The sequence below is a fragment of the Antedon mediterranea genome, chromosome 3 (assembly GCF_964355755.1).
Source record: "Antedon mediterranea chromosome 3, ecAntMedi1.1, whole genome shotgun sequence".
In the NCBI taxonomy this organism is placed as follows: Eukaryota; Metazoa; Echinodermata; class Crinoidea; order Comatulida; family Antedonidae; genus Antedon; species Antedon mediterranea.
This window is the reverse complement of record NC_092672.1, coordinates 10,857,487-10,870,067: the sequence shown is the minus strand read 5'-3', so window position 1 is coordinate 10,870,067 and position 12,581 is coordinate 10,857,487. Positions and strand designations below refer to the sequence as shown.

The 12,581-nt window shown below is 30.6% G+C and overlaps 1 protein-coding gene across 2 annotated transcripts; it reads right to left on the bottom strand.

Annotated features, from left to right (window-relative positions):
- Positions 1–314: 314 nt before the first annotated feature.
- Positions 315–4,381, bottom strand: LOC140044859 (uncharacterized). Of its 2 annotated transcripts, none has more exons than XM_072089547.1 (3): positions 3,851–4,381; positions 2,472–3,189; positions 315–2,213 (listed from the first exon to the last, which is right to left on the bottom strand). In XM_072089547.1, exons 2-3 carry the CDS (start codon positions 3,173–3,175, stop codon positions 1,442–1,444), a joined length of 1,476 nt encoding a protein of 491 aa, XP_071945648.1. In that variant the 5' UTR covers positions 3,176–3,189; positions 3,851–4,381; the 3' UTR covers positions 315–1,441. The 2 variants fall into 2 exon arrangements, with proteins under 2 accessions (XP_071945648.1, XP_071945649.1); XM_072089548.1 differs by having other exon boundaries at positions 3,855–4,381.
- Between the last annotated feature and the right edge of the window lie 8,200 nt (positions 4,382–12,581).

The window sequence follows — 12,581 nt, the reverse complement described above, 5'->3', positions numbered from 1 at the left end:
CTATATAAGCGTATAATAGGAAGGCATACATCAACATGTTCCGATCGTATGTTAACATGTACGTGCATGTTTAAAAAATATTAATGTCAATAAAATTATAAAAATGATCAACAATAATTCGTCAAAGTTAAATTAATTTCTAGTTTTTTTTACATCTATATTGAAAATTTGTTTAGAAGCAATAAAAATCAATTTGTGGGTAATAGGGGCAGACGCAGGGGTGTTGCCTGGGCAATTCCTTCTTTCTGCAAATTTCAATATTTTTTTCTGGAGTGTTGTTTAGGCAACACTGTTTATACAGTTTATAGTGGATAAATGAAAATAAATTTTGCTAATTGTGGTTTTACTGACTTATTTAGCATTTATTTCAAAATAATACAATTACTGTAAACGTTTTGCTCAATATATTTATAGCAGCAGCCTCTTATTTTTTGTTTAGCTTTTTAAAATTATGATTTGATAATAAATAATTTGTACTCATTATAATTGCTAATTAATTAATTTCCGGCCATCTAGTGGTGTAATTAAAAACAATTTGCATCGCTCCTCTATGGGCCAAATATGTGGTTTTGCGGCTGGACTCTTCTTGGCCAACACCCTTAAAATAGTCCTCTGCGACCACCCCTGTTAAAATTGCATGTTGCAAATCTAGCCAAAATACAATTGATTTTAAATAGCTTGGATCAGCTCTGTATTTGTTTTGCATTGGGAAATCTGTAACATTCACAACAAATATAGATTTTACTATAAAAAAAATCATGTCATTCACATTTTGTTAATATAAATTTATTTATGGATAAGTTTCTAGCCACAGTACAATTGAGTTTAGATGAGCTCAGCTCTACCTTTTGTTTGAAGGCTCTGTGTTCACTGTACGTTATTAATATAGCTATCATAAAAATTAGAGTTTTTACACCAAAAAACTGTTAAAAATCATGTTACTGTATTTATTTAAATAAACACCGGAGGATTGTTATGAGTGCAAAGCACTATCCAATCGTATGCTACACCTCAAACAATATAAATTATAATATAAAATAAAACTAAACAATAGATTAAAGCAACAACAAAAATTTATTTACAGTTCAAATGTTTCATGTGTACAGAAAAAAGCTGCTTAATATAACATTGGAGAGCTGTCGCAAATATGTTGAAAATAATAAGAATGTTCTTTTGGAATATCTTGCCATACACAGAGACAATTATTATAATAAATATTAGAAAAACTAACTCTCTCGTCCATAGAAAGTAAATTTAAATTACCCATTGCACAAAGTTGTATTTGTGCTACAGTAGTATTATATTTTTTCAAAAAAGAAAACCAGACTCTAGTGGTCCTACGGAAACCGGTGAAAAGTCTCATTAGAATCAATGTTTGTTAATTTCTAGGGTTGTTTACTATCACTGATCAGAGATAGTTACTAAATGGTTGTTTAGGGGTTTACATCATGCCTTCCACTATATGAACTAAATTGACATAAATGTCTATACACTGGTCAACATCTGCTTTATTAGCACCTAGTGCATATGATTTAATAAATTGTTCTTGGTTGTTGGTTAATGGCAATTGTATATATGGAACAACAATCTGTTCATTATTGTTGTCATCAACAGCTTGTGGCCCATCTTCATCAATTCCATAATTGTGAATTAGATCTTGATATTCTTCAGGATTGGTAAATGCATAAGCATTTAATCCCATATGCCAAAGTTGATTCGGTGAAAGATTATGTTCGCTACTCATGGGATGGTCATTCCAATTGCCTTCCATCTCTCTTAATGAATCATTAATGAGACTTAAAAATACAGAATGAAGGCAATAAATATGAATCTGGTTTAAGGGATCAAGAATTCCCAAATTTTCCATGTAGTTAAATATACCTTGAAATTGTTTAACAACAGTTTGTTTGACATCCAGCCACAGCCTTTCAATTCTTTGATTGTGAACTGATGAACCTGTTATATGGCTGCCACGATTTAAGCCTCTATTGCTTAACATAAAGCGAGCGACCAATACATTCTCGCCTCCTTTATCAGATCTGACTCGTGATGGTAAACCATGCTGTCCAACAGCTTCTTGAAATAGCTGAAGAACACTCTCTGCTTTGTTATTTGTGCAACATCTAAGATAAACAATCTTGCGTGAATATCCATCAATGCCTCCTAATATGACAAAGTTCCAGCGAATTAACTTATGATGGCCATCGATGTGCCTGTAAAACAAAACAAATTGGCTACTCTCTTGAATCATGCATAATAAACTTTTTGTACTGACATACATTGTTAATGTTACATGTGTATATTTTCTTATCAATTATATGTACAGTACCTCAACAATAATTCATGCAAATAAGTATTATGGGCAACTTATTATTCACATCTTAAAAAAGTTCATACTTTTTTTAAATCTGCTAAATATACTGTATTTATTATTGTTAGTAAAAACATCTACCGTATACTGTAATCCTTACCATAAACTATTTGGACTTGCAACATTGTAAACTCTTCTTATAACAGATCTGGTTCGCCTTAATGATCTATTGATTGGGTCAACCTCCATTATAGCATCCCGAATTAGACTTCTCTGAACATGTATACGCCTTCTTCTTAATCCACCAATAATTAATGTTTCTCCAGCATCAGGCAATAAAATCAATATTCTTCTTACTTCATTTAAAAGCTGATCTCTTGAAATATTTGAATAGTAGTTTCTAGTAGAGTTAGGCTGGGAAACGGGCAAACCATATAATCTTCTTCTTCTTCGAAGTGTATCAACAGAAATCCCTAATTGATGTGCAACAATTTTCCAACTATGAAATATTTCAAATAGTTCTTCAATATTCTCTTTATTAACTATAATCCTTGGTCGCCCATTAGATGTTTGTTCAGTTTGTTGCGATGCAAACCACCTATGATGATCATGATTTCCGTTTATTCTTTCATCATATGAGGCAAAAATAGAGTTTAATTCAGTAGAAAGTATAACAAATTGTTCAATGGTATCTAGAGGAACATCACTTTCTTGTAACCTTCTTAAAACAATATTAAATAAAATGTTTAAATTCTCAATCCTAAGATGCCAGTTTTCAAGCACATTAATATTGTCAGATATAAGACCTCTTTGCGCCTGGCATAAAGTTCCTGGTAATTCTCTGATAATTTGCAGCAAATCCATGGTAAATGCCTGTTCTGAAATAAAAATATGTACAAATTAATTCTTAAAATTTGATTTGAAATAAGAATTATTATTAGCTAGCTAGCCTAGGGCCTTTAGTAGGCCTACTAGTACTACTACTACGGCCGAGTCTATGTATGTTTATGGTCTTCAGGGAGGCTATATTTATTATAAGCTAGTACTAGCCTACTAGGGCCTATAGGCCTAGAAGGCTAGTAGTAGAAGGACTAGGCCTAGGGCCTAGTACTATAGTAGTCTAGGCCTGCCTACTATAGCTAACTAGGCCTAGCTAGTAAAGACCTAGCCTATAGGCCTGCTAGGTAGGCAAGAGGTAGGCCTAGCCTAGCAGAATAGTGGGCATAAAGCCTAGCTAGGTCTTTGGTTAGTTTAGTAGGCTTCTTGCTTGAGAGCTAGCCTATATAGGCCTAGCCCTATTTAGGCCCAGGGCTTAGGAAGTCCTACTGGCTAGTAGGCTAAGAGGCCTAGGCCTAGCCTAGGCTAGGTCTAGGCCCCTACTTCTACTAAACTACACAGGCTAGCCTAGGTAGGCCTAACTAGTATAGCCTCTAACTAGTAGTAGTAGGCTAGCTGTTTCATTCTTTTCTTTTAATAACGGAATTGGGTCTTTATTTATAGGCGCGAGGCCTAGGCTAAATATTGTATTGTAATACATACCTACCACTCTTAGTGACTTAGTATAGTCCGGCCTAGTTATTATATAATTTAGTAGACGACCGACAACAGTGTTTCGCCGTCGCTTTTCAATATAATAATCAAAACTCCCAAAACGCCAATGCTATAACGATAAAAAGGAAATAAATATACCATCGGCGGCCGGCCGCCGGACAGATAGCCTTTTTCCATGGTATACCCCTCTCGAGAAATGGTATGGTCTTCACGCTTGATTAGAGATCTCTAACCAAGCGTTACAAGTATACATTCCTTGTTACAACTACATTTTAAAAGTGTACAACTACATTTTAAAGTGTACAACTACATTTTAAAAGTGTACAACTACGTTTTACAATTACAAACATGCATTTTACAAATACAAACACATTTTTAGGTTTACAAATACATTTTGCAATTACACACACACACATTTCAAATGTACACATACATTTTTCACCTAGAACACACATACACACACATTTTTTAGCTACACATTTGTGTTTAACACAAATATACTTTTGCTGCTTATGGCGCCCCATAGATCATGGGGAAAGTGTAAACATTGTGTTTTATGAATATTTGAATCATGCTGGTTATAAAAACCCATGTTGTCAAATTTCTAAAATTCATCTTTGACCTCTGACCTCAATTTGAATGTTTTGACCCATTGTAAACAAAATGATCATATCTTTGCAACGCTTAGATTAAATGAAATAATTTTAGTGTCAAATTATTTGGGAGATGCATATTAATATTCGTTCTAATGGAAAAGTTTGTCCAAAAATGGCTGGAAGTATGATTTTTGGCATATTTGACCTTTGACCTACATATCATATAACTCCGCAACTAATAGTTGGACAAACTTTAAATAGGGCTCAAATTAATCTGAAGGTATATGTTTCTATTCAGTCTAATAAGAACTTTTACAAGAAAATGACCCGAAATATTTTTATTGACCTTTGACCTGTACTGGTAGTACATATTTCTATAATCTCAAAAACTATTGGCCGTAAAATGGTTGTTTTTGTGAAATGGTTCGAACAATTTACATTTATATGTTTTATAATAACAACATTTTATAGAAATGTAAAAAAATTTATTTATGATCACTAACTTTGTAATTTATTAACATCACTAGCATTTGTTATAATATTAAAATGTGTCATATTTGCTGATTTTACGCACTTCACATGAATTTATCAGAAAATATGTGTATTTAATATAATGTTGTTTTTTTTTATATAAAGACAATTTAATTATCTATCAAATAAGACTATTTTCAAATTATTATGGCTAAAACTTAATTAGATACAGGCAAAAAAGTGTATTTTTACTTATGTGAACAGCGCCCTCAATCTTCATTTTTTCCCAAAAAATACCACATTTTTATGTGGTTTCATAAACTATAGCTGGTTGTAACTTTTTAAAAGATTTGTTGTCAGTGACGTGTAACTTACATACACCTTCTACCATATACTAAGTAAGTTTCTGAGATAAAATGAAAACAATATTTTTATAGCTTGATATTTTTCGTGAGGTTATTACATGGTGCATGCTAAAAATATTTTGATTTTGTGCTAAAAATCCATCTTTTTGGTCCAGTACAAACAATCTTGCACAGCCATTCTTACACAAACAGCATATTTTATTGGAAAGATAATCATAATATCTATCCAATAAAATATGAATTTTTTGTATTAATATCTGCTAGATAGCTTTTATTAAACCAAAAAGATGGACTTTTAGCTGAAAATTAAAAATAGTTTTTTGTGTGTATCATGTAATAACCTCAACAAAAATATCAAGCTATCGGAATATTTTTCTCAATTTTTTCAGAAACTGACCTAGTACGTTATAAAAGAGGTATGTAAATTACAGGTTACTGTAAAAAGTATTTAAAACAAAGTTATAACCTGTTTAGTTCAGGAAAACACATAAAAATGTGGTATTTTTTGGGAAAAATGAAGATTGAGGGCGCTGTTCACACAAGTAAAAATACACTTTTTTGCCTGTATCTAATTAAGTTTTAGCCATAATAATTTGAAAATAGTCTTATTTGATAGACAATTAAATTTTCTTTATATTAAAAAAAAAATAAACTTTATATTAAATACACATAATTCTGATAAATTCATGTGAAGTGCTTAAAATCAGCAAATATAACATTTTAATATTATAACAAATGCTAGTGATGTTAATAAATTATATTAGTGATCATAAATAGAATTCTTTTACATTTCTATAAAATGTTGTTATTATACAACATATAAATGTAAATTGTTCGAACCATTTCACAAAAACAACCATTTTACGGCCAATAGTTTTTGAGATTATAGAAATATGTACTACCAGTACAGGTCAAAGGTCAATAAAAATATTTCGGGTCATTTTCTTGTAAAAGTTCTTATTAGACTGAATAGAAACATATACCTTCAGATTAATTTGAGTCCTATTTAAAGTTTGTCCAACTATTAGTTACGGAGTTATATGATATGTAGGTCAAAGGTCAAATATGCCAAAAATCATACTTCCAGCCATTTTTGGACAAACTTTTCCATTAGAACGAATATTAATATGCATCTCCCAAATAATTTGACACTAAAATTATTTCATTTAATCTTAGCGTTGCAAAGATATGATCATTTTGTTTTCAGTGGGTCAAAACATTCAAATTGAGGTCAGAGGTCAAAGATGAATTTTAGAAATTTGACAACATGGGTTTTTATAACCAGCATGATTCAAATATTCATAAAACACAATGTTTACACTTTCCCCATGATCTGCACACGAAGGCACTTTTTTTGACATAGGGATCTGGACTATAAATCAGAGATCAAAAATCATGTCGTCGTCAAAAACCAAAGATTGTATAGCGCCGCTACTGGGCGCAAGATAGATATTGGAAGTGTCATGCATGCAACTATAATTAATCAAATAGTTTAAAGCGATCTTTAAAGATGTAAAAATTCTTTAAAAAATGTGTGTTGAATATTCCATTTTAATGTAACATAATAGTTATCCACTTTGACAAAAAACTGGATCGAAAAAAATGTATTTACCTGAAAAAAATGTAATTTAGGCCTAAAGCCAAAAATTATCAAATTGGCTGCCAGCCAATGGATTTTTGGTTGAATTTACCATTTATTTTGTCATTTTTTATATGTGAAAACATGATTTTTTTTTCTATAGAAGTGATTAGCTTGATTAAAACTACAAAATAACATATTCAAACATTTTTCATGTTTTTGGGGGACAATATATCTTTAATTGGAAGAGGACCAATACAATTACTTGTTTTTATCACATGATTTTAAAAACTATTTATTCTTCTTGGTTTACTCATACAAAATAATATAACGGTCGCTAATCGGAAGTGTCTTAAACTAAAGTGACCTATAACTGGAAGAGGACCAGTACAGTTACTTGTTTTTTGTCACATGATTATAAACTATTTACTCTCCTTGTCTTTATTCATAAAAAATAATAAAATGGTCGCTAATTGAAAGTGTTTAAACTAAAGTGATTTTTAATTGGAAGAGGACCAGTATAATTACTTGTTTTTATCACATGATTATTATTATCATATTATTATTTATTATTCTTGTCTTTATTGATACCAAATAATATAATGGTCGCTAATTGGAGGTGTTTTAAACAAAGAGATCTTTGAAAAATAAAAACTAGTTTGGCATTATTAACAATAGTGGTCGTTAAAAAAGACAAGTGCATGCGCAACCACGATCAAAACCTGAATCTCAAATCTCAGACATTATTAAACGGGCCGGACAGCATTAAATTGTTGGAACATGCAACTGGACACTTTTGAATGATGGACACATTTCAATCTTACACCGGCGCGCCAAGCTCATTTCTTATAACACTACTCGTCCACTTTTGTTTCAGAAAATCCACTAAAACATCTTTTAATAATTCTTTATTCTTTATTTTTTATTTCAAGCCATCTGTGTATAACACCAATAACATGTTGAAAATAAAATAAGTATAAACTATAAATATAAGCCAATCCTATCCTCTGCAGTTATTGGCCTCCATGCAAACTTCTTGATTATTGTGATTATGTTTCAAAAATGTTGATATTATATACGGTATATTTTTACAAAATGTATTTCAAAATTATGCATTATCAGAAGTCTAAGCGATATTCATAGCAGCGTGATCAAGCGTTACTTTATAGTTTTTGTATCCGATGCCGTTGTGAGATAGATTCAACCGGGAGATTGTATCGTGTATTTAAAACAGCTATTAATTTATGCCTTGAATTAAATGTATTGCAAAACGTCAAATTATTAGGCTTTTCTGTTTTATTTATGAGTATTCCAAAACGTATCTGTAGAACAAAACATGGTATAAACAAAGTATTACAGTATAGAGTATAAAGAAATTATTAAATTGTTATCGACACGTCACAATGATTGTGTCATGTGTCGTTGTCTTTTGAATCATCCACCTCAATACATTGATAAAATATTAACTGACTTAGGCCTACATAAGAATAAAGGGAAATTACATATACGTCAATACTAAATAAATAATAAACTCAATCATCGGAAGCGTATCTTAAATAAAACATTTTACCTCTGTTTTTGTGATTTTCATAACCATTAGTTCTATATACAATAACGGTAAAATACAAAGTTAGCGTCATCCACCCAAACCATCAATTATTACTCAAATTTTTGGAAAGTAAACGTCAATTCAAAGATATTGTTCATATTATAATTCATCTCACGACAACACAATTTGACATCAAGTAAAGATTTATTACTATCAATATCATTTTGAAATGTATTGCATGTTTTAAAAACGTCAAATTAGTAGGCAATAATCTTTTCATTTTTTAAATTTTTATTTATTTTTCATTTACTTTGTTATGAGTATTCCAAACGTATAATCGGTAGAACAGCAATTAGACACCGTATCACCAATAATTCTTATTGTAATGTTTAAATGTAGGCCTACATGATTTTGTCTGAATCTGAAACCACAAAGATGTATTTGTCCCCCTGAAAACATGATTTGTTTCGTGTTTTTTTTTTTCTATGGAAGTGATCAATTTGGTTAAAACTATTAATGGCCTATCCTAGTCTCATTTTATTAATCTTCATGGAGTGGGGTGGGGGGTTTAGGGAGAATACATCTTTAAACAAAGTATTACAGAGGAGTTATAGGAAATTATATTGAATTAAAATGAATTTTTATCGACACAAATCATTGTGTCATGTGCCGTTGTCTTATTAATATTATCAATGCAGTCTGATGCAAATATTAACTGACTTTAAAAAGAATAAAAAGAAGAATTACATATATACGTGATCTGAAGTACTAACTAAATATTAAACTCAATAATCGGAAGCGTATTTTAAATGAAACATTTTACAGCTGCCTTTTTTATTTTCGTAACCATTATTTACAATAAATTATACATACAACCTTAGTATATTGATCTATCATCGATCCCAAAACCATCGAGAAAGAGAGAAATAATAACAACTTATGGTAATCTCATTGGATACGTTGAATATAGCATCTGTTTTTAATAATTATTAATTTCAAATAAAATATTAATTCATTCAATATAGGCCTACATTATACATCCACTTCACAACCATTAAATAATCTGACAAGTGAAGTTTTATAATTTCCCCTAACTTATATCTTTAAGGATTCACAAAGAAGCATTAAACAATTGTAAGTTTCTTTTACATTCTACCTCGCGACTATGTTTGTTTAGTTCTATTGTGAAGAGCAGTTCGTGTGATGCAGACGAGATGGCCATCTTTAAAATCATCCTAATTTTGGTAGTCTTTCCGTTATACTGTACAAGTTCTAAAGGTAGGATTGAGTTTATTTTTCAGTTAGTTATATTATGATATGTCTTATAGTAACATCACAATTAATAATAATGGTCTGTTAAGCACCTCTGTTAAATAAAATGATAACGTAACGTGTAAAAATAGTTTCATGCTCATATTTAGGCCACACGGGTCCTTTTCCATTTTTATCCTTTATAAAGTGCATTTTTATGATGAAATACCAAAGCTTGGCTCCTACTCTAAACACAACGCAAATAATTTGACCAATTGGGTCCTAACATTAAGGACATTAAATTGTACAAACTAAACAATTCATTCTTTAACAATATATGAGGACGCTTTAGTTCTTATTCTTATTAGACCCCTTCACCTATTATTATTATTATTATTATTATTATTCTCCGTTAATTTGATTTAGAACACAGTCATTTTTAGAAAATGTACAAAGTACAATGTATACAAAACCAGGCTACATAACAACAATTCAAGCCATCATTGTTAATAAATTAATTTAACTTTCATAATAATTATGATAGCTATTAATTTAACTTCATAAGGTTATCATTTCCATTTGCAATACCACCGTACAATAATGTGTCGGTCCATATTTATATCTTTTTCTATGTTTCCATAATATTCTTCATTATAAAAAAAAATCTTATTTTTCATCTTTAATTTTATTTTAAGTGGTTTCAAATATTACAATTATTTGTACGGTATTTCCAGGCGATTTCCGCTGAACGGCGCGAAATCACATCAATGTACTATTATCTCTGTTATTATTTTCAGTTTATAATATTTTTTTTCTCATTTTTTGGGAGCATACTATCATTTTTTTATAATCTTCAATACAAACTACATCATAAAGAAATTTGTAATTTAAAATGCCTATCGTAATTATTATATGTTTTTAAAAACTACTCATATAATTTATTAGTGAGTAAGAACAAGTAATAACAAATAAAATTGACTGAAAATCAAAATTTAATTTTATTTATTTATCAATTTATTTAAACTATTATTCCTGAGTGGTTTGGATTATTTTTAGATGTTTTATTATTGTTTACATGTTACAGACGCAGCATGTCCAAGTGCTTGTGACTGTTATAACGACCGTGTATGGTGCTCTTCATGGAGTAATCAAACAGCTGCTGAAATCACTCAGTACAATCGATATTATCCAATAAAACGTTTGTAAGTGTGATACTACTTTGATAAGTCTTCATTTAGGTATCTGACCGTAACCATACAAACAACAATTAAAACACGAAAAGAAGAAATAATTAGCTTTCTGTTATTGAGTAACATTGAAATTGGCTATAGGCCTAAACCTAATTGGTTAGAATTGGAATATCTCTAAGAATTCTTATCATGTTATTGCATGTAATAGTTACAATTGACTGGAATATGAAATTATTTAAAGAATTGCAATACCAATAATATGTAAACACCAGCTTTACTAAAATGACGTCAAAGGGCACTGTCGTTATTTCTTAGACGTGACTAAGGAATAAAGAATCATTGGCATGGTACTTATCTTGGCAACAAAACGTGAAATTGATTCGCAATATAAACATTGATCAACAGATTTTTGCAACATTCTGGCAATTTGCACATCTAGATTTTGTTTAATGCCATTTAGCCTATCGGTTTTTGAATATAAACTCCTCGACTTGTATTACTCTACTATAATAAGTTCTTGTCAGCCAATGTATTTGTTGGTTTAAAATCACTGAACGACTGTAAGAATTTAGTTTTTTTTCAAATACATGTACTTGTGAAATCAGAAATATTTTTGTGCATATATATTGTAGAATTTTCCAATTGCGCCATAAAGTACTTTACTAAACAGGCAATCCTGAAATTAGTAAATTAACTATAACGCTGATTACGGTACAGTATTTTATTATATTACATATAATAAATATGTGAACGTGATTGGTTGAAACTGCATCACATGACTACTGCTGCGACGATCGTAAATCGTATATTTCCTCAAGTACGATGATATTTTCGCGTGATTATCGTGTACCATATAACATATAAAATCCAGTAAATTCTCGAGGAGTTTGATATTGACTGTGTAATTTGCGTGTGGCAAAAAATAAACAAAAGTCATCTACTGGGAATTGAACTCACGTAGATTAATCCACATCATCACGAGACTACGTTTTACACGCCACGTCACGTAAGTTGCTTGACGAAATAAAACAACTATTTAAACTATGCATAGGCCTACATAGCGCCCTCATTTGTTGTTCGCCCTCTATAGACGCGACGAAAGGCTGTTTGTGATTGGTCAATACAAATAACAAATTAATAAATATTTCGGTCGGTTGGTCGGTCGGTTTGTCGGTCGGTAAACACGAACTCAAATTTGAGCACGCGACTGCAGCCATATAATGGCCTTGTTACATTTAAGGTATTTGTACAATAACACAATAAGTACATTGTCAGCCAACGTATTTGATGCTGCTATAACCATGGAGGTAAAGAACAATTTTTACCTCCGTGGTTTAACATCATTGGAATATCTGTAAGAATAGTTTTATATACGTGTGAAATTTTGTGCACTAATGTAATGTTTCTAAATGCTTTACTTTGAATATTTATAAATTTATTTGACAAAATAGTTATTATTTCTGACTTTACTACAATAACAAGTTTATTATTGAAGGGGCAATCCTGGAATGAGTTAAATTAATTACAACGCTGATTAAATACTTTTAAGTGTATTTATTTTTTAATATTCAGACTACCAACAGACAGACAGTTATTGACATTTTTATATTGTTTCTATTGTTAAGGTCTTTGTCCAGAAACCAAATAAGTACATTGTCAGCCAACGTATTTGATGCTGCTATAACCATGGAGGTAAAGAACAATTTTTACCTCCGTGG